General features: G+C 46.5%; 1 protein-coding gene across 8 annotated transcripts in view; it reads left to right on the plus strand.

Annotated features, from left to right (window-relative positions):
* LOC120751116 (uncharacterized) overlaps window positions 1-22,596 on the plus strand; it is a 54,169-nt gene that overhangs the window by 25,954 nt on the left and 5,619 nt on the right. For 3 of the 8 annotated variants that reach the window (XR_005700276.2, XR_005700277.2, XM_058420077.1), the window contains exons 5-9: window positions 7,890-8,038; window positions 15,537-15,712; window positions 16,601-16,714; window positions 19,070-19,126; window positions 20,415-20,476. Coding sequence is in view for 3 of the 8 variants with exons in the window: in XM_058420077.1 (XP_058276060.1) it covers window positions 7,890-8,038; window positions 15,537-15,712; window positions 16,601-16,714; window positions 19,070-19,126; window positions 20,415-20,438 (520 nt within the window). In the remaining 5 variants the exon portion in view is untranslated. Of the gene's footprint in view, window positions 1-7,715; window positions 7,782-7,889; window positions 8,039-9,548; window positions 9,700-15,536; window positions 15,713-16,600; window positions 18,511-19,069; window positions 19,131-19,238; window positions 20,058-20,414; window positions 20,477-22,596 lie in introns of those variants that run through there. The other 5 variants (XR_005700279.2, XR_005700278.2, XM_058420078.1 and 2 more) reach the window with 5 other exon arrangements.

A 22,596-nucleotide genomic window follows, 5' to 3' on the forward strand; every position in this document is an offset into this window, starting at 1 on the left:
CATGTAGAGACATTAATTAGTTGTGCTCCCCTTGCTCCAGGAGCGCCGGTGGAAAAAGAAACCCAGTGATCATCCTTAGTGCACATGGGCTTCATAACATTTGGCACTCAGGATGAAAGCGTGTCTCTTGACAGCCAGCTTGGTACTGGCAGCCTTTACTGCAGGCAACAAATTAATCCACTCAACTGCGTTCTGCATAATTGCTGATACTGTCTTAATTGGTGCCATACGTTTCCCCGTGTCGACACGTCCATCATGGTAATGTCTGGGGACTCTTGTTTCCTGCACAGCCTGCTCCATCCCAGAACTCCTACCTGGAATGCCTTAGTGAGACATTGGCAGAGGGAAAGGCCATGGTTGGGGCATGACTCGAAATTCATGGGAAGAAGAAGTGGGACTCATGATTTCAGTGGTGGTTGGAGATGAGCCAGCTCTTCCGGGGCTCTCTGAAAGCAATCCAGTTCAGCTGAAGTCAAGTCTGAGGGCAAAGGAGCTTATTCTCCAGCTCCCAGGAAATCTGTGGCAGGGTCAGGCGAGTGTTTTCCAAGCCCTGGGGCATCCAGGTCAAAGCAGCTGCAGAGCTAACTGACCCCAGAGCAATGGCTTTGTGCATTGGGATTATTCCGAATTTCATCCATTAATAAACTGGCAGCCAAGGCAGAGCCTGGAGTGCAAGTGCAGCCTGTGTCCCTCCTCTGTGCGCTGTGCTAACGGGGCTGGGGAGGCAGGGATGCAGCAGGGGCACGGATAGACAGCTCCTGAGAGGGAACAGCCATCTCAGCACCAGGCAAAGGCGCTGCTGATCCCTCCCTCCCTGCCACGGCACTGGGTGTCGTCACCTCTGAAGTGTCAGCCCCAAAAGATCCCAAGTTAGGCACTGAAATAAAAACACTGCAAGCTGTGAAATGCCTCCCATTTAGCAGCTTTCCCCCTAGCTGCACTCATGGGCATACCAGCTTCTTTGGGGTACCCTTTAGGAATGACTCTTCTGGTATAAAACAAAGGTTTCCTTCCTCTATCTCCAAAGTCTTCTTCCCCTCAAGAAACAGGTCTCTTTTTCCCTGGGAGCAAAGGGCTTCATATCACTTTCTGTCTATCATCCTCTGTTAAAAATTCTCTATTTAATCTCAGTGATATCAGTCCACAGCTCTGACTAGAAGCCCACATCCCCCTAAAGACCATTCTGTGTGTTACAGGGAAGGTTCAATCCGTGGTTGATTGCACACCTAAATGAGAAGCATTGGTTCACTGAGGAGTTCCAGCTTGCAGTCGCTGGAGTTTGGAAGCAGCCAGGACCTTTATGATGGGAACAGAACCGTTCTGTGTTCCAGCTGCTGGAACCATGAACAGTTTGTCAGGCGCAAGGCAGCGAACAGCGAGGAGGATCAAATGTTGGGTAATATTTTATTGGGTAGGTGACAGCCCTGCTAAAAGCACTGAATTATCTGGTTTGGGAAAAATGGCACAAGAGTTTGGGAGGTGAAGCTCTGCTGTAGGGTAAATGTGCAGGGAGGACAAGGGACACCTCAGACACCTCCAGGTGCCACTTCACTCCTGCAGTGAAATTGTTCCCTGTAACATTGCCTGTGCACAAAAACATGCCCACACACTCCTTGCCTCTCTCTGCTCCTGACATTAATTGATATGAACTTCACCTCTTTTCAACATTTCATGTGCCATCATTTCTTCTTCAAGCTATTAGCTGTTTTTAGCAAAAACGTGTATGTAGAGATGAGAGAAAGCAAGCTTTTCCCTGTCCTTTTGTAAAGCCATCAGGGTGCATTTAGGCCAATGCATGGTTGAAAAGCTCATTTAAGAGAGCAGCAAAACACTGGCAAACGCTTGTTTTGCAAAGGTTGTCAATTCTGATGTTGACATTTGGGTGTGGAGCAGAGAGAAGCAGAAGAAGAAATGCCAAAATAAATGTGTTGCCATATATTTTGGGGGGAATAAGGTTGCGTGGTTTTTTTTCAAGTGTGGCTAGTAAATATAAGTCTGCTGAGCCATAGTGTTTTATTTGAAAGTCTTCACTTTCTCAGAAACCTGTTTTTGCCTGTGGAACGCAGGGGCAGTATTGGTAATCAAAATGCCAAGAGAAATGTTTGGGTTTTTTTGAAAGCTGTGGACTCCCTCACCCTTTGTGGTTTCCAAGAACCAATATTGGGAAAAAAACCCGAAAGTTGCTTCAGAAGGTTCATGTGAGAGACAGATGCAATGGCTGATCTAAAGGAAAACCTTTATGAAAATGGGAAAAAAAAAAAAAAAAAAAAAAAGCTAAGTGAGCTCTCTGAAAGGGAAAAACCTTATACATTACTTCAACCTGCTAGGAAATCATCTCAGCTAAGCTTTCTGGAGCGCTCTGAAACATTTCCCCACACTTCCCCTGTAGCAAGAAGTCCTTAAAGAATCCTGAAGTGTGTTTTGTCAGCACTTGAAGTCGAGATGACATCATCTTGTAATATATGTCTATAAAATCAAGGCATAGCAGCCTTCCCTCTCAGAACATGTGCTGCTCTGGAGGAGACTTGAACACTGCATCTGCTGCTCAGGGCACAGAACTGCCTCCTTCCCCTGCTGCTTTAATTGCCTCCAGCAGCCTTTTCTAGCACAGCAAGTTTATATAATCTTTTCCAATTGAAACTTTATTCATGTTGAGTAAGGAGCTGGACTTTGGATACTTTGTCTAATGGAGTTACTTGAGCACTTGGAACGTAGGGACCTAAAATGATAACAAACTGGGCTGCTTAATGCTTCAAAATTACGTGTTATTTTTCATGAGAGTTCTATTTTAGAATATATTTCTGTTATGCAATCATCAGGTGCTGTTTTTCCATATGATCCAGTTTAATCAAGATGCCATTGTTTACTCCTCCTGTGTTTCTAGTAGTATTTTTTGGGGGAAGAAGAGGTCACAAATAGATTTGGCTCAAATGCTGCAGTGGCTTTAGGTTGCTTCTCCTTTTGACCAAGTCTAAACATTCCTTATCCTCAAAAAAATGTCACTTCTGGAAGTGGGGATGCTTTGTTATCACCTCTCAGAGGCTGCAGTGAGCCTTCAAAAACCCTCTGTCAGCTCCCACCTTGCCTCCACAAACACCTCCAGCCACTTCACCCTTGCTCAGCTCCTCAGGGGAACAGTTTCAGCCCAAAACAGGACCCTCGTAAATCACATATGAAAAGTGTTTTACAAGCCTGTGCACCAAGGGGGGAAGGTGCACACAGGGTGCATTGTGTGGCTGTAGCTGAAGGCAGAAAGGGCAAGAAAAGAAGGGGAGTGAGGCCACAGAAAAGTCCCAAAGGAAGAGCTCCCAGCTGGGCACCAGCATGACCATGAGCCTGGCTGGCTGCTGGCTGCACTGCATTCAGCTCTGGGAGGATTTTCTGAATTCAGAGGCAGGGGAGGAAGCCCCAGGAGCCAGAAACAATTCACATCCCTGCTCGGTGAGCAACGAGGCTGCTGATGGAAGTGGAGGGGAAAGGATCAGCTTCCCTGGTGCCTTGAGGGGGGGTCAGAGAGGGGCTGTTTGTCAGGGAGCAACAAATCACTGTGAGACCCAGAGTCAAAGGCAAAATGTCCTGAGGATCTGCTTGGACTGAAAGCCCAGGGCTGGATCTGCTGACAGCTGGAGGTGTTGAGAAAGCAGCTGGGCTGCTGTCACCCTGTGGCCAGAGACCATGCACTCTGTAATTTAAATTAAGCTGTCATGGACCTCAAGATTTTTGTGCTTTCATCCTGGCCCACCCAAATTCTCTCTACTTGATTTTTTTTTTTTTTTTCCCCCCTCAAGGATGCAGGCAAGACCAAGGGAGAAAACAGCCTTACATTTAACATAATCGTAATATAAATATTTGGGGGAACAATTTGAAATCATTTTCATGTTTAGCTGTAAAAATGGCTTTAATATTTTAGATGGGCTTTAATCCATCCTCCTAAGTCTTCCCTTTTTTCCCGGGGTTAAACTTGAACTTCATAAGCACTGCTGATATGAAGAGATATAATTAAACAAATGTACCTAAAGGAATGACATGCATTAGGATTCTGCCAAGCTTTGTGCGGGGCTTACCTCTCTCACCTCTTATTTGGTGTTACACCTGGGCTCTCTCCAAAGCTCTGTGTGCCTTGTGTGGCTTTCTTGGCCTCACTGAGGCTGCAGCCCAGTGTACAGTTCCCCTGGATGTCTCCGTGGGAGTTTGATGCCAGCACCACATTTAAAAACAGAGCAGGGTGAGGCGAGTCTGGGCTGCCTTGGATGTTTTTATCAGCTGCTGGTGGTGCTGGCTGCCTGTGATGTTGCTGCTGGAGAGGTAACAAGATCTTGCAGTGTGTTGACAGCAAGCAGTGATTCTTCTTGGCAGGCTCTCATCTGGGGGCTGCACTTCCCACTGGGAAGAGGAACAATTCTTAACAAAGAGTGTAACCTGCACTTCCTGGGACCTCTCAGTGGTCACAGCCTCTGCTCAGGACTGTTACTGACCTCATTTCATGCAAGGTGGGGTTTTTTTTTGGTTGTTGCTGCCCTTTGTCCTACCCCTGCTCACCTCTAAGGGGGCTCTGTCACCACCAAACCTCTGCAGCAGCACAGAGAGAACTGGGCACTTGGCCCATTTCTCAAAAGCAAGAGGAGATGAGTGAATAGCTCTGTATTCTGTCCATGAGGAGAGTGAGGTCATGGTGATGGCTCTTTGTGTTGGAGAGTTCATTATTAATTGCGTTATCTCAACTTTCATGCTGTCTTTGTGATGTACCAAGTGACCACCCTTTAGCAATGCAAAGCACTCCACCTCTGGGTTACAGAATACCTCTGGCTTTCATGAAATTTGTTCTGCTCTGTGTGTGCACAGCATTCCTTTCCCCTTAAGAAAGGCTTTTAAGCGAGCCAGACCAGAAAAATATTTACATTTTTCTATAGCATTTGGTCTGTACACAGTCAAACAAGCGTGGCACTGACTAAGAGGTTGTGGGACTGGGATTCAGTGGGAATGTGGCATCCTAAGCTGCAATGGGCTGGCTTGCCTTGCTCCTATCACTGAGGAGGAATGTCACACAGAAATGTTTCTGGGGCCATCAACCTCCTTTGCAGGCGCCAGGAAGAGGCAGTGTGTTGTGCCTATCTAGACACAGTTCCAAGCAGCAGATTGTTAACAATATTTTACTCATAGGAAAAGCTCTCTTCTGCTTTAAAGAAAGATGTGGTGTTTGTTCAAGACGTGTTTGGTGCATTAAAAACCTCTCCTGAGTCAGTCTTGATCCCTCAGCTGCTGCCCTGCATGCTGCTGGCATCAGCTCTGAGATTGGTACAGGATCTGGGCTTTGGGGCTTATCTTGCAGAGCAAAGGTTTGGGTTGTTGCGTGTCCCTCGCTCCCTGTTCTTTGTACCCCTGTTGTGGCAGCTGGGCAAAGAGCTGGAGAGGGACTTTTGACAAGGGCATGTAGTGATAGGAGAGGATGGCTTTAAACTGGCAGAGGGCAGGGTTAGGTCAGGTACTGGGGAGAGATTCAGTGGGATTCTGACTTCAGGCGATCTGTCACGTGTCCTGTGCTGTTACAAGGGAGCCTCAGGTAGCTGCAGAGACTTTCCAGCATGCCTGGTGAGCAAAAGGGAGCAGCTTTGGCTTGTCTGAAAATCCCAGTGAATGTTTAGTGCAGCCCCCCTTAGCCAAACCCCTCATCCAGGCATCCCTTCCTTTTGGCTGTACTGGAATAGCCCTGGAGAGAACAGAAATGCAGGGATCAGGCCCCTTGGCTGTCCTGAAAGACATCTTTTCCAGATGTTAAGGCAATTAACTGTCTTCCTCTGTTAGGAGAAAAAACCTTGGACAGGATTGATATCAATTTATATATTTTAATATGAATATATATATATATGTATATCATTGTGGTTAAGCTGTCTGATGTATCCACTGAGAAGTGCAGAAACGGTTTCTGTAAGAGCCACAGTGTATTTCCCTGTTGTCCTGGGTGGATGCATGAATATGATTTTATCTATCCTTTCCCATATAAATGTCTGCATAAATACAAAAATACGGCTCTGTATCTATCATTCCATGGCTCTCACCTGCCATTTCTCTATGGACTGCATGTGTGATCAATCAGTCTATCATCTCAGAGACAGCACAACAAAGTTTTTGTGGTTTTCACAGAAACACTTCTCTTTGCTTTGACACATGAGCCAGCTTTGCAGGATGATGCTCTGAGGGGCTGTGAAGAGCTGGAGGTGGCAGGTACGGGGCTGGCACACCTGAGCTGCTCCTGCCTTCCCTGGAACATCCCCCTGAAGCCCACATTTATGGTAAATACTTCCTGCTGATGGCATTAATGCAGGAAATACTAAATGGATCTGATGCTGAATAATACTTAGAGTCTTACGTTTCCTGCTAGCTCTATGTTAATGTAACATTAGTTATTCCTGACTTACAATGCTGTTGAATGTTGATAAAGGCTGAATTGCTACTTGAAATGCTGATCCTGACAGTCTTGTGGCAGACACTAAAATGTATTTTCCCAGTCTTAGAGGGGGGAAAAAAGGGAATACATTACTACTCTGACTGTAGCACTTCAGAGGAAACATTCCAGTCACATCTCAGGGAGCACTCACCTGAATCCCTCTTACATGCTTATAAAGTAGGATCTTGAGGAACCTTCTTCCACTGTCCTTCACAAGCAACCACTTGTGGCCTTCGCTGTAGGGAAAAATATTCCATCTCTCAGAGGGTGTTTGAGGTTTCTGTTTGTTTGTTTATTTCAAAAGAAAGCATCTGGCATTTGTGTGCAAACATTAATGAGTCATTTAAAACAGACTCAGCATTGCACTTGTGAGGCTGGGATCTTCCAGCTAGAAGAGAAGAGATGAGAGGGAGCTGGCACACCCTGAAGCACTCACGGCTTTCCAAGGATGAGGAAGGGACACAAATTGAATTTTTACCTCCCTCCTTTCCCCACCTCACCACAGCTCCAGCTTTCTAAAACCCCTTGGTGAGCACTTTGAAAGCAGAGCTAAAATGCATCTCTTTGAGGCTGCTGTGCCCTCTGTGGAGAGCCCAGCACTCAGCTGTGGGTCTCTCCAAGGAAAGCAGTTTATTTCTGGCACTGCTCAGGGCCACAAATAGAGCTGCTGGTGGGGAAGGATGAGTGTGGGTTGGTCCTTTCTGCAGTGTCAGCTGGCAGCTGGAGCCACTTGAGTCGTTAAAATTCAGAAATGTGTGATAAGTGAGGCTCTGAGAAGACTCAGCCTTGTTCTCTGAGGTTCCTGAGCAGCACAGGAAGCCCTGGCTGGACCAACATTTGATTCCAGCAACGTTCCGGCAGATGGGGATCCGTTGCAATATTGGGGCTAAAGGAACTTCTGGAGTTTCTTTACAGATATACTTTATACTTTATATATACTTCCCAGTATATATAAAACATTTAAATCTCCAGCAGTGTAATAACACTCAGAGAATTCCAGTTTTGGGAGCAAGAAACTTTCCTGCTTTAGATTTATCTCTGGGAAGGAGCTGTAAGCTAAATCTCCTAACAGGAAAAGGTACTCCTGTGTCAGGTTACACTTCCACCATCTGCTCTATCACTGGCAGCATCATGGTGCTGTGCTGGCTGTGCCAAGGATTTTCCTTCTGTAAAGCCTACACACTCCAAGATTATTAGAAAGAAGCTGTTGCATTGCATACAAGTACTTGATTTTGTTTCCTGCTTGGTTTTGTCCATTTCTGCTTCTCAGGCCTTTCCTATAGAGAGGAAAATGAGAACTGAAGCAACTCTAGCACCTGGGATACGTTTGAGAAATGTAGAGATCTGTGTGATCCAGACATCTGCTGAAACCTCCTCCATGCACCCAGAGAGATGCTCTCTTGTGTTCCTCCCCTCTGTCACAGTGAACTCATTCATCTTCCAGATTGCCTTTGGAATTTGATGGCTGCAGAATCCTGCACAGAAACTCTCATGGAAGGGAGAGCAGAGACTTCCCCAGGCAGTGCTCAGCAGTGAAGGCTGCTCAGATGGACTTTCCTGGCTGCTGCTGCAGAGAAGGCTCAGGACATGCAGGTACAAACACCCCTGTTCATGGAAGTAGTTTTCATTTGAGGAAAAGCTATAATTTTTTTAAAAAAAGTTATTTTAGATAGGTGTAGCTTAATTGCTTTTGCCTTTGGGAGCAGCTGTGCCTCTGGAACAGCTTTACTGTCCCAGCTCCAGAGGCTCTTTGTGCTGCACCGGCGTTCACAAACCCTTACAGCTTCCATGTGGAGATGATGAACCATGATGTCCCTCTGTCTCCTGGGGGTGTCACTTCCTGTGCACAGCTGGGTCCGGGCTCTGGAGATGGAAAAGGGGAGAGTATCCCAGCCTGTCAGGCTCTTTGGAGGAAGTGATGCAGCTGGTTTGTCTGCTGAGGTGGAGCTGGGATGCCTCCCAGAGATTGCTCTGGTGTTTGGTCATCATCCCACAGGCTTTGGAAGGAAGGTCACTGAATTTTGAGCAGGATGCTTCATACTCCTGAGTACTGCGTGCTCTAGAGTGCTGTGGGGATGGAAAGTTGGAGGTGAACCACATGAAAGTGGATGTGAAGGAGAGAGCAAGCACCTTTCATGGTAACCAGGGTGCCCAAACTGGGCCAATGCTGCAGGGAAGGATTTTGGTGATCCTCTCTTTTAGTGCTGCTTGTGAGGCTGAAAAAGGACCCCAGCTTGTTCAAGAGAGAGCAGATATCCAGGGCTAGGAATGTGAGCGAAGGAGGGGAAGCACAGGTGAGGTGGTTGCTGAAGGAATCACAAAACATCGAGTGTCTGCAGAGGGGCTGAGCTTCTGTACCCAGGCTAGTGCAATAATTAATCCTTTGTGAGCCTGACAGACGCCTGCAGAGAAGCAGAAACAAAAGATCGTGGTGAGACAGCGATTAATGCATCGTTAGTTGTCAGATTAAGACTTTTGGAAGTGGGTAGATAAGCCCTAGGCCAGGTTGTTGATTGAGTTTGGGAAAACTGCAGTGTGGGGGGAGCTGGGCTTCAGCAGTCACTTACCACAGGCACTGTGCTTTGTCTGAAACCAAGCTGTTAGCAGGACAGGAGGAGAAATGGGTGTGCAATATAACAAAAAAAAAAAAAAAAAAAAAAAAAAAAAAAAAAAAAAAAAAAAAAAAAAAACCACAAAACCCCTCTGCTGAAAAAATCACTGAAAAAGTGACAAAAGCCAGCGTGGACTCAGCCTGTGTTACCCTGGCATCTTTGCAGGGTATGGAAGAGGCTGGGCGATGGCTGCAGTTAATATTGCTGTCATCCAGTGGCATCCCTGGGAAGGAGGGAGGGGAATGCAGCTCTCTGTGCTTACAGCTGGGAGGCTGCAGGGGCTCTTGGGGAGCTCGGGGTGCCCCAAGGATGGGCAGCAGAGAGGGTGGGAGCTGCTCGGGGTGTTCCCAGGGCCAGTGCAGAGAGCGCTGCTTGTCCCCGTGTGAACGTTCCTGCGGACAATCACGGTATTTAACACACAGCATCGCTCCGTGGCTCTGCCCGGCCCTCACACCGCTTTCCAAGCTTCTTAACGCTTAGATTTTTGGCAGGTTTTGGAGGAGGGGTTTGCAGAGGAGCACATCACCACCAAGGGCTGGAGAAAGAGGATGGCTGTAAGCCCTGCTTAGCCTTGGTTAGCTTGGCACGAACACGTCCCTTCACCTCGAGTGGCCAGCGCCGCACAGGACCGGCAGTGAAGTGGTAATGATGGCCACACCCGGCCCTCCCTGTGTTTGCCCGTTTTTCCTTGGGTGTCTGAATGGAAGTGCTTTAATCCTTTCGGTTCTTCGCAGGAAAGGCTGTTGCCACCCTGTGCGTCCCATGGGGGTGATGAGTGTCACAGTCTGATCCTGCTGTTCCCCGTGCATCAGGGGCTCTCTGGAGCTTGTTCCAGCTCACTTCCAGCCTCAGCTCCCACTTTCAGTCCTAAAGTGTTTTGTTTTGTTTACTGGATGTTTTCTCTTGTTTTCCCATTGTCATTCACTGCGCTGAGAGCCGCCTCATTTCTTCTCCAGAGTAATATAAAACAAAAGAGCCTTCCCACATCCTCCCAGGGCTCATTGTCTGTAGGGAGCTGCAGCAGAGCTGCTCAAAACCTTCCAGAACTGAGCTCCCGTCCCTGAACATGTATGTTGGGCTGATGTAAACTGGTGTAGCTGCACTGACGTTGGTCCACCTTACACAAGCCAAAAATGTGGCTTAAAGTAAGTGAATCACTCTGCTGGAATGTAGCCAGCTCCAAAGCATACCTGTCCCATGGGGTTGTTGAGACGTGGAAGCTGCTTCCACCCTTTTTTGACTGATAACCCACGAACAATCTGCCGTGGAAGAAAGGCTGCAGCGCCACGTGTGAGTCCCTTTGCCCTCTGTAAAACGTCACCGGTTTTAGAGAGGGGTAGAGACAGTCCCATTATTTATACAGCTCCACAAATGAACTCACCCATCCATCTTCTGTCTTTATATATTTTTTTTTCTTTTAACTTTTCTGATTTCTGTGGGGGACCCCAACTTGCTGGTGCCCAGAGGTTCCCTTGCAGTAAGGCTGCAAGACCCCGGGCTCCTAACCCCACACCAGAAAGGGATAAGGAGATGGAGCTGGATGGAGATGGGCACTGCAGCCCTGGGGCTGCCCACGTGTGAAATCACAGGATTTTTCCGAGGTAAAAGGCATCAGCAGCGAGCACTGCCAGCCCTACAAAGAGCTGCTGTGACGGGAAAGTGGAGTTTATTAACTCCAGATTTTGACACCGAGGCTGGCATGCCAACAATAGGGTCGGGACACAAAGGATCCCTTGCAGATCTAAATCAGGGGAAGGCATCTCCAAAGGCTCCTGCCAGCCTGAGTCACACAGCCCCTGTGCCAAGTGCCAGCTGCTGGGTGGCACCGAGCCCGCAGCTGAGTCACAGCTCAGGGGGCATCGCTGGTGTCCTGATGAGCAAAGCCACCAGGAACGGGCTGTGCTGACTGCAGGGCACAGCTGGCCCAACCAGGGGGCAAAGGGGGCTGGGGGGCAGCTGCTCACGCTCTAGGGGAAAAGGAGGAGGTGAGTTACAGGTGGAAAAGGTGGAGTTATAGGTCCTGTGGTGGCTCAGGTGAGGACAGGCCTTAGGGAACAAACAGCTAAAGGATTTGCCCCTGATGGAGGAAGCTGGGCAATCGCTGTCCCAACTTCGTGACCCTCCAGCTGCCTGGAAGTGTTTAGAAGTACCTTTATCGTGCCATTTTGCCTTCAGGGACAGATGGAAAGGCTGGAAAGGTTGTTTCCTGCTGTGCTTGATACAGCTTCTCGGCTGGAAATAAGCATCCCTGGAGCTGAGCCAGTGCAGAGGACGCGTGTGTGTGTGTGTGTGTGTATGTGTGCACCCTTCATGTGTGCTGGCACAGCGCCAGCCTTCCTGAGGGAAGGATGGGAGCCTGAGCCTCCCCTCCTGTGGCTGCCCTGGACTCCCACTCACCCAGCTGGCTGGCAGCTTAAAGCCCTGCCGGGAAAAGGAGCCTTCCCCTTGTACAACATCCTTGAGGAAGGTTTAGAGAGGGTTGGGTACGTCAGGAACAGCTGTCAGGATGGGGAAAATGACAAGTGAAAGGTTTCTAGTGGGTAGATGAGTAATTGTTCCTTTTTTGTTGGGTTTGTTTGGGGGTTTTTTTTGTTTGTTTGACAAGGGAAGGACCATATTTGGGTCTTGATGCTAGGTCAGGATTGGAACTGGAACTTTAAATACCAAGCCCCCAAAGGTCCTGCTGGTCTCTCAGCCTTGTACTCACATCTGAGACACCTGAGCACTGAACAATTTTCTTGCTGCTGCTGAACACAGTAGGACACTGGGGATTGTGTTTTGCTGTTCAAATCTCCTGAACTTGCTCCTTTTCATGTCCTTTTAAATAACTGATCATCTCCAACCTTCCCATTTTGCCTGGAGTATGAATTTTCATGGGGATGCTTTCCTGTTTGCACCCACCCTGCAGATCTTGCTGTTAATCTTGGATTGGGCCCTTGTTGATATTTCTGCAGATTAAATAGAATTATCATAGGTATCTAGAACTTAAAATTCAGGTGAGAGCAGCTTGTCTGGGTGCAGGGATAAGCATTGCAGAGACAGGCAGAATAAAGTTCAGTTATTTTTCTTTCCTTTTTGTGCCACAGGACAAACCTTCCTCAGAAATGGAGGCTTTGCCACATGTTTGCTATAACCAGCCAAATAAAATATTATGTTTGTTAGCATTCAGGGTCAGGGAAATAACTCAGGCTCTGGGCTTAGCATTTTTTTTTCTTCCTCACAGTGGCTTCTGCTGAATGATAATCTTTAAAACTATGCATGTGGAGGATCAGATCCTGACCCCCATTGCACTGCTGCAAAAACTGCCCAGCAAGAATTAAGCGAGCTGAGTTGGTTGTTGCAAGCACTGGGAACTTTTTCTGCACCAAAACAAGGGAAAAATCAAGCTGGAGTGGGCTGGAGTTATTCATAGAGCTCACTGTGTTGAGTAACTCAGTAGTTTTCTTTAAAAACTTTAAGCTTTCTTCCTTTGCTCTCAGTGGCTTGGGTTTTTTTCGCTGTTTAAAATTGATATTTTGTTTTAACAATTATTCAGTTTGGGCCAGTTTATTTAAAAAAAAAAAAAAGTCTGCACTGAGTTTATCCATAACCTCTGGAATTCCAGTTTTGCCTATTCTCCATTTTCTCATAACTTGACAGAAGTCTGAGCTTTCCTCAGAGGGATGGATCACGGAACAGAGAACAAGGAGGAAGTTTGTTTTCATTACAATGTAATATTAAAAAGACATCACTTTTTTGGAGGGGGGAGGATTTTGGTTTTGCTTTCCATCGAAACTTTTTCTTTGCTCGTGTTTTTCTGTTTTAAACCAGCGAGAGGATTTCAGAAGCTCCATTTGCACCTTTGCCCTTAGGAATGATAACGCTGGGATCCTACTGAGCGCTGCTGACCAGCTGCTCCAAACTGCGCTGTGTTTTCCCCGGTCATTAGTCCCTCAATCTTCCCAAAGTCCTTCTCTTTCTACTCCACTGGGGCTGCCCTGTGTGGCAGGCAGCTGCAAAGCCCAGTGTGGATACCCCCTGCTAGAGGAAAATCCCAGGGAAGGAGGGTGAAAGCACAGGCTCTTTCTAGCTGCACCTTCAGCCGGGACTTTGCTGTTTTGCTGCTAGTAAGGGAATTGTAATTTTCTTTTTTGAATCCCTCTTTTCTCACAGCCAAAGCCCCACTGAGGGAGGGTCACTGCTGATGTGGGAGGGTCACAGCTTTGCTCCAGAGCACCTTCTGCTGCTGGCTTTGCTTCTCTACCTGCTGTTTATAGTAGGCACTCGTCACAGATGTAAGCTCATTAATCACCCCAAGCCATGCTTCCCTGATTCCATTTATAGCTCCATTCCCTCTCTATTCCTCTTCACACCTCAGTCACCTCTCGGTTCTAGGAATCTGGGGCTTTGCTTTTATTTAAAAAAAAGAGGAAAATTTGGAAAGGCAGACTAGGTGTATGTAGGATACATTTAGTGTTAGACTCCTTGGCCTGAAGTGTATCAGCAGTGCCTGGCAGCAAAGCCGTTGCATTAAGTGAAACAGAGAGCATTTACCCTCAGAGGTTAACAGGCACAGGACAGACAAACAGGAGCCCTGCATCCTCTTGGGATCTCCTGTGTCCTGCCAGCAGCTGAGATTGCTTTGCTGCCCTTAGCACCGGTCAGTGCAGCGCTGACCTTGGCCGCCAGCCTGGCTGGGAGTCCCAAGGGCAGCCCACAGGAGCAGGGGAAGGGTCACCAAATGTGAAACTCTCTGCAGAGGGGTTTGGGTGCCCAGACATGCAGAGAGGCGCTTCTTGGCCTTTCAGAAGTGTGGTGGATTGAGCACCTCTTCCCCCTCCTTCTCCACTGACATTGGTGTCTGCAGGGCTGTTCCTCTCGCTCCTCTTTTCTCTGGCTGCAGTTATGTCTGCCCAATAGCAGTTTTTCTTCCCTTCTCACAGATGTTGTCACAGAGGCATTACTGTCATTCCTGATTGTCCCAGCTTTGGCCAGCAGCAGGTCTGGCATTGGCCCTGTCAGATGTGGGGGAAGCTTCCAGAAGCTTCCTACAGAAAGGATCCCTGCAGCCCCCCATCCTATCAGTACCATGCAAACCAAATACACCGAGTTCTTTGGGAGATTGGAGGGAGAGAGGAGGAAAATTCCCCTTTCAGGGCTTGAGTCTGAAGAGCCTGACCCACTTGGAAGCCTTGAGGAAACCTCATGGGGCAGCTTTCTTCATGTCTAGGTTCCTAAACACCTTGGCAAATCTGCTTCAAAATAGTTCTGAACTTCTGTTGAGCAGTTTCTGCCTGCCCCAGGCTGGAAACTGAGGCTCAGCAGAGTTCTCCTGGCTGTGGGAGGACAGTAGACAGCCCAGAGATGGCAAATGACTCCTCCAGCAGCATGTTCTGGCTGATGCGGGTTTGTGGTGGGTCTGTCAACAGCTGCAGAGAGTTCTAGTCCTGGGAAACAATGTGTCAGCTGCCTGGGTTGGGCTGGATTCTTGAATGCTTTATGTGAACCGAATGTGCTGCAGCATTGCTTTGGGATGAGCTGTGCTGCCCCCAGTGCTGCAGCCCTGCTGCTTTGGAGCATGAGTTTTGCCAGTCCAGGCCCAGGAGGGGCTGCCAAAGATGGGCTGGCCTGCAGAACTGTTCAAAAGCAAATCTCTTGTATTTATATAATTTTGTCAGTCTCTTTCTGCATCTGAATTTTAAACATCCCTTAGAAGGCGGTGCTGCTTTAGTGGTGAGCCAAGTTTTTCTTCTAAAACACATGTTCCCTAAAGCCTTCATCCTTTATTTCCTTTGTTCTGATTTGCTGCCCTTGCCTTACCACATATGTGAAGAACAGTGAAGGAAAAACCTACAGAACCCAACAAAGCAGTCCTCTCTTCCCTTTTCCCAGCCCACATGCATCAGGATTAACACCCTGAATAATTTACATCAAGTGATTCAACACTGAACTGATTTATCTCTGATTTCTTACCTGCCTTCAAGTAAATAAGCTGATGAAGAGCGTGTTGGTAATGTGAGGATTATGGTAAACCCAGAATAAGCTACTGTGGAGAGCTGAAAAAAAATGGGGTAGACACTGAATCTAGAGAAGGGTAGTGAGATTAAAAAATAAAAAACGTTGGCCGCCTTTTCTAAACAGGCATTGTGTGGATATAAATTTTTATGTGCCTTTTATCAATACCTAAAACGGCCTAGTCAAAAACTCTCTCCCACAGAATAAAGGCTACTTTTTGGGATCCCAGGGTAAGCATCAAGCACCCGAGGCATGCAACTGCTAATACAAAAAAAAAAATCCCCAAAAAACTGTGGAAAACTAAAATTAAAAAAAAAAAAAAAGTGGAGTTTGTATGAGACAGAAAAGTTCTGTTGAAGTTTTTGTTTGGGATGCTCTTGATGGGAAGCTTGTTGTCATATTCAGGCCTGTTAGCTGTATTAGTTAACAAAGGACAGCATTCAAAAGCCTGCTCAGAGGCATATTTGTCTTCTTTTTCTTTTCAGTTTTTTTTTTTTTTCTCCTTTCCAAATGGAAACCAACTTTCCTAGCAGAATGTTTTCAGAGAATCTGCTTGCTCGAAACCAAAATGAAGCACCAGCTGTGCTTGCAGCAAGCTGCAACATCTCCTTGCTGGCTGGAGGCGTGTCTTGTCACAAGTGGTGCTGTTCACTCCTCTGAGGTGAGCTGCAGACACAATTTCACTTGGTTTCTTCCAAGAAAGAGCTGTACTCCACCCAAGTTCAGTGAACTGAAGCTTTAGTAAAGCTCGACCTGAATTTGTGAGAATTTGGGCCGGATAGGTGGGTCCTAGTGAAAGCTGAGTCAGGCTTTGACCCCAAACCAGCAAAGCTTTCTGATTTTGGTCGCCTCGGGAGGATTCAGTGAAGCCAGGGAGTCAGGTATGGTGAGGAGGCAGAAGCTCAGTGCTGAGTTTCATCTAAATCCTAAAGTCGAGATGAAATCCTAATATGAAATGCTCAGACTGCTGCTTTGATGAAACTCGGGGCACAAGTGTTGTAAAATAAGCATCACTGAGCATCTGTAAAATCATAATGCAGTGACTTTAGACTGCTTTCAGCTCCAACCTAGCCATGCTTAAAGGAGTGTACTTGGTCCCAAAGTCCAGGAAATTATTTGTGTTCATATGTCTTGTGTGGTTCTTGGGAGCTTTCTGAATGTGCTCAAACTCTGTTTTGTTTAGGGGGAAAAAGGCAAGCCACACTTGCCTGCTTGAAAACTGCTTGTGAGAAGGTCTTTCTCAGAAAAACTTAAGAGCCTTGGGCCCTTTTTTGTTTTCTTAGAAAACAGGAAATGAGTTTTAGTTCTGCAGTTGATTTCTTAAGTGATTTGCTCTCTACTATCACTCATGAGTTCTGGAATGCTGCAGAAATTATCTGAGGGCATTTTCAACACTTCAAAATTAAAATCAAATAGCTTGAAATTGTGCCAGCATTTTAATGAAAATTATTTTCTTTAAACAAACACTTGAGGACTATATATATATATATATTAATACTCACAAGAGTGTTCTTAACCTAAACACCTTTTCTTTGTGTTTTTTTTCAAGGGCCTTGTCTGCGGTGCTACACCCAGCTGTGTCTTAGGATGCAATCAAATTCAAGATCTTTTCAGCTGGAATCTAGATGAGCCGGGAACACTCATTTTCACACAGCACAAAGTTGTAAGTAGGCGTGACTGCAACCATCATCTCTGCCTCTGTGCCCACAGAAATGTCTGGGCAGAAATACCAGCAGGGCCTTTTGCTGCATGGGGAGGGTCAGGCACAGAGTGTGCAGCTCCCAGGTTGCCCTCGGTCCATGGACTTTTTGTTAAAGTGCTTTTAACCAGTGCTGTCACTCCTTTGCTGAGAAGGACGCGTGTAAGCAAACAGCAGCACACAGGATCCCAGGGCTCCCATGTGTTTCTCCAACATTTTATATTTTCTGATATTCACTGGGAGATTAACCAAATGAGAGCGGGCTGCCTACAAGATAAATTCCCTAATAAAAATGCTGCAGCATCCCCAACTTTCCTGGCCTTTTCATGCATCAGTAAGTAAACTCTTTAAAGAGCTGGTAGCAAGGATCTCCCCACATGTAACCACTGAAGTTACAATACTGTGACCTAGAGATGCTACAAACAAAAAAAAGCTACACAAACCCCTTTCAGCCCCATGGACATGGCAGCCCTTCAGATCATGACCCCAGGATATTCTTCTTTGACACTTAATGTCACATATTCTGAAGATAAATGCTGTTACCCTCAGCTTGCTTCTGCTCTGCTGGCTGGGGCTGGAGCTGCAGAGATGTCAGTGCAGGTAGGACCTCCCAGAGGTGATGCTGGCCAGGAAAATGCTGGCTGGGAAAAGGATGTGGAGTGTGTCCAAGTAAGAAGAGTCTGGAAGGAGTTTGTGATGGTCTGTTATTTCTCTGTTAGCTAGGAGACGTGAAACTTCCTTTTCCGGATGAGCACATTTTGTGTTTTGCATAAGAGAGCAATTGCTTCTTGTAAGAGTTAGCATTTCTGCTAATTTAATGAGCTGTCTGTACAAATGGACTGCATTAGTCATTGGAAAGACCTTTCTCAAGTCCCACAAGCATGTTTTAGAGCTCTTGATAAAGCCAGTAGCATGCTGGACTTTCACAAGCAGAAAGACTTCCCAAAGTATGCAAGTTATTCCTGGCATGTTGTATTCTCAACACGTCAAGGAAACGTGGATTATTTTTACACAAACAGCAAATCAAAACGGTTCCTTAGCAAGCTCCCATGGACGTTCCTGGACCCTGAGAAGGAAAAGAATAAAGAAAAGTAAGAAAAAGAATTGCTTCTGAATTAGATGGATCATGTTGTCACACCTTCAGATGTTCATTTGGACCTCTGATGAATGGTGGAGGGAGCGAAGGATAAAACAGAAAGAACAGACAAGGACCATGAATTAATCTGGATATTTCATGCTTGAGTGGATTTTTTTTTTTTCCCATACTGTGAATTTATCTCCAAATGTAGACTCTGATGAACTGCAAACACTTTTGGAAGTTCTTTTAATAGCTGTTGTTTGAAAGGTGTTGAGAGGGAAAGGATCTCTGGAGCTGAGCTGGCCAGAGTGCAAAGGACACACCAACATCTTGCTGGAAACCACAAAGCAGCACAGCAGCAAAAACCCTGGAGTGTCCTCAGCTCCCCTGACACTGCAGCGCACAAATTCAGCTTTAGGTTTCACAAACATTGGAGGCTGTTTTGAAAACTCCCTGTTAAGGATTACAAATGCTGACTGCAGTTTGTAGGCAAAGGCAATTTGATATCACAGCTCCATGTTTTATGTCTGAGCTCGTGTTACCCTGTGCGTTAGATTGCCTCAGCCAAAACCCAGTTCTGACACCCACCAAATAATCCTGTGATTATGGTAAAACAATAAAAAGTACTGCCTGACCTCAGCAGTTTTTCCATTTCAGCGTAAAGAACTGTTTTTCCACACAGTGGAGGGATTTTTAACAGAAAAGGGGTGTAAAGCATGCATAAAAATAGTGACACTTAATCCTCATCCCTAGTTCTTTCTGTGGGTAGTGTGTTTGCTGGATCCATGCTCAAATTCGGAAACAGCTCTTGCTGCTTGGGCTTGGTGCAGACTCAGCCAGCTGCCTTGAGCTTCATCTTGGCCCAACTTCTGTAATTAATTCTTACATAGATGGGTATCAATAACTATCAATAATTATATCTTTACTTAGTGGGAGGGTGGTTTTATTGCAATACTTTATCCCAGGAAAAAAAAACCAAAAAAAAGGGGAAGAGGGAACTTTTGTGCAGCCAAAACCTGCAGTGGGTGGGTGCTGTTGGGTTTGGTGCTGTGCAGGGCTGGGAGCTGGACTCGGTGATCCCTGTGGGTCTCTTCCAGCTCAGCTCATTCTGTGACCTCAGGGATGGTGCTGCTGGGTGAGGTGTGCTGTGTCTGCACAAAATCAAAGTTCACACTGCCTTCTCTACTTTCCTTTTATTTTTCTAACCTTGCACCTAAAATTTGCCCTCTCCCCTCTGACAGGCCTCAAGAGGAAGCTTTGGATGCGGTGCCAGCACAACAGCAGTGAGAGAAAGCAAGGCAAGTGCCTCCAAGATGTAATAAATGCTGCTGTTATTTCCTGTTGTTCATTAGAATCTCCACTCCTGACAGCTTGAGTTAAATCCTAAATATCCTTTTTATTTTTAGGCAGAATACCCAGCAAGTTAAAAAAACAGCATCACAAGGAGGTCCTAAGATGGGGCTTGCTCCAGTTTTCCTGCTGAGCATGTGTTTAGGAATTGCTGCTAAAAGAAAAGGCAGAGAGGATGGTAGTTGCTGTGCTGTCACATGGCCTGATACAGCACAGAATCTGCTTTGCATTCTTGAAGGGAAATTATCCAGTGCTGCAACTCACAATTTATAATTGGTTGCGTATTAATAGCTAAAAAAGGCAATAAAATCCACTGTGTGTTTAAAAAAAAAATAGTAAGTAGGAGTATTACAAGCTGAGCAGTGAAAATCTGGAAGACTTCTTGGCTGTGTGCAGTGTTGTTTCTCCCGTATTAATTACAGGCAATTTAAAATCATCTCCTTCCTTCAAGGAAGGATTTTGTTCAGCGTTTTTGTTAATTTTAATCTCGCTAACTCTCTTGGAACCTCTCCCTCGTGCCATAACAGCGAGACATGCTGCCTCTTTTGTCCCTGCCCTTTGGGAAACACAGTTACTGCTGCTCCTTGCCTAACCCCGCTGTCCTGACTATCAGTACACTTCCCCTGAAAGGAAAAGAAACCAAAACTCAACAGCAGAATTGTTCTTCCCCCTCAAGACTTCACTTTTATTTGTGGTATTTGCGCTAGACTGTGAGAGTGCCTCGTGCAAATCGGGGGTTTAAAATGTGTGGTGCTGTATTAGAGTGGAAAGCTTGTTATTCAGCACACTAATTATTTCTGAGTCACTGTATTTATGAAATGTCACGTAATAACTACTTCACCGCCACGAGAAATAAATAGTGCAAGAGCAGGCGCTTTATGATTTTGACATTTCAGTGTATAAACATATTCCCGAGCCTCTCTGGGGGCTACTGGGAATCAGATAATCTTTTTACGACTTCTGAAAAGAAAAAAAAAAAAAAAAAAGACACGGAATTTCGTAACCCGTAACACTCCGTATGTATCGTTAGTGCTGAGCATTTTACCGCAGCCTCGGTGGCTCGTATTGCAAGTGCCAGCTGCAGAGAGAAAACCTGCAAAGGTGAGGTGGTGGAACTGGGGGGGACAAGAGGGTGAAGCCTCGCAGTGCACACCTCACAGCCCTTGGACCAGCTGTAATGGCACATCCCAGGCCACGCTGGGATCCAGAATTCCCTCTCGCTTTCTCTCATTTCAGGATGGATTACGAAGCCCTTGCTGAAGGGGGATTCCTGCTCACGCTTGTCACTAGAGGATTAAGTAAGTCTGGGGTTTTGTCAAGCCCTGTGTGAATGACCTGTTAACTCCAGGGTAACTGGGACACCTCGAGTGACACTCTGGGAGTGAGCACACAGGGGAAGGAGGATGGGTTGCTGCCCCAAGTGGGCTTCTGAGTAGTCCCACACGGTTCCTGAGAACAATGGGTGGATTCTTACCAGAATATGCGACTTCAGAAATTTTTGTGCCTAAACCCAGGCCTTTTGTGCTCCTCTGCAAAGCTTGCTTGGTGTTTCTAAAGCTGTGGGTCATTTACTCGAATGCTGGGAGAAGTGTCTTTTGACAGAGTTACCCAGCACCTTTTGGGAAAGGGACAAGGGATGAGGAAGCAGTCACAGCTTCAGAAAAACTCAAATTGTTACTGAAAATGAAAGGAAGCCATGCCTGCCAGTCCTCTCCTTTCTGACACAGTGCAGGACAGCAGCCTCTTGTCAGAGCTGCCAAACTGCTCCACATGCACATGAGGACAGAACAGGCCCCTGAAACTGTGGGGGATCTGGCTGGGTCCTGCTTCCTCTGAATTTACAGCAGAGAGGATGTGAGGTGACACATCCTCTCCTCAGTGCTTTCTTTGCCTGTTGGCATTAAAAAATGACAGGGAATGTGGAGTGGGATCTGCCGTACATTTTGCTGGAAGTGGTGAAATGGTTTCCCCTTTCCACATCAGGATAGACTGGTTATCCTTCGGACAATCAGCCCCCTGAGCTGGCAGACAGGGACAGGGAGCAGAAAGGACTCTGGCCTCAGTGCTGGGAAGGTTCCAGAGCAGATCTGTGGTCACACAGCACACACAGGACAGCCAAGGGATGGGTGGTTTTAGGAAACCTGCCTGACCAAGCTGATCCCCTTTTATGCCCAGGTGATTGGTGCCTTGTTGAACACAGTGACCAGTGAGTGCAGGTGGCACGCAGTGCTCTGGTCTGGCTGACAAAGTGGTGCTTGCTCTAAGGTTGAACTCCGTGATCCTGGAGGATCCAACCTCGATGATTCTGATGTTACGTTGTATTTCTTTTCTGACTTTTCTAGAAACACAAGCAGCTATTAAGAATGCCTCTGGCTATTATATCCAAAGATAAGTGTTTGAGATACGTGAGAGACACTCAGGGAATTGGTAAGCCTTCAGCAGAAAAAAATGTCCTGGGATCAATTTCCTGATTCAGTAGTGAAGGCGTCATATCATATAAAATGTAATGTGATTGTCTGTGGCCCTAATAAAATCTTGACTTTTCCACCAAGCTTTCATCTATAAAAATCAAATTTATCTGGCATTTGTCTGCATTTTGAAAGGGATAGGGATTTTTTGAAATAGATACCATAGTAATCCTTTATGGTACGTTAATATAGGAGAACAATAATATGTTGCATTTTTTTTCACACAGAAACAATCAGCTGGGAAATGTGCATGATAATTGTCTTTGTCCTTCATTGTCACAGGGCATTAGCTAATGAATTTAAGCTGTGCTTGGCTCTTGCTCCAATAAGAAAACTACATTAGAGCTCTTGTAGCCTTGGTATTATATAAAACCTTTCAGTGGGTTTTATTTTAGTCTCACTGAGGCCATGCTGCCATGGGCTGAGGAATGCATCTCAATTTTGTGGTGAGCAGTGAGGTCAGCATGAACTGATGTAGTGGGTCAAGCAAGCTGAAGGGCATCTACAGCTCTTGAAGCTGCCAGGTGCCAGACCCTCTTTGTTTGGTTCCTTATACTTTAGCCAAACTTTTCATGCCTGCTCTTGTGACGGTTTCTGGTTCATCTTTTGGGTGGGAAGATTTGCTCAACTCATTCCAGCAGTACTAAGATTCATGCTAGGGAAAAGAAGTAGTTTGGGCAGTGGGTGGGGAGTATTAACAGGAACCACTTGCTCCTTTACCTCTTTTCATCTCCAAAACCAGACCCTGGGCTCTCCAAGCCTGCAGCCCCTCATTTGGCCGTCCAGCCTGCTTCCTTGGGCTAATGCTTTGATGGATAGTGCAGGAGATGCTGTGAATGCTGTGCCCCAAGCCATGGTGTGAAAGGAGAAGCAGTGGCTGGAAAGCTTTGGTGCTCCAGGTGTGCAGGGGGCAGGTGCCAGGTAGCAGAGATCGCCCATTTTCCTAAACC

Source organism: Hirundo rustica, chromosome 3, assembly GCF_015227805.2.
Source record: "Hirundo rustica isolate bHirRus1 chromosome 3, bHirRus1.pri.v3, whole genome shotgun sequence".
In the NCBI taxonomy this organism is placed as follows: domain Eukaryota; kingdom Metazoa; phylum Chordata; class Aves; order Passeriformes; family Hirundinidae; genus Hirundo; species Hirundo rustica.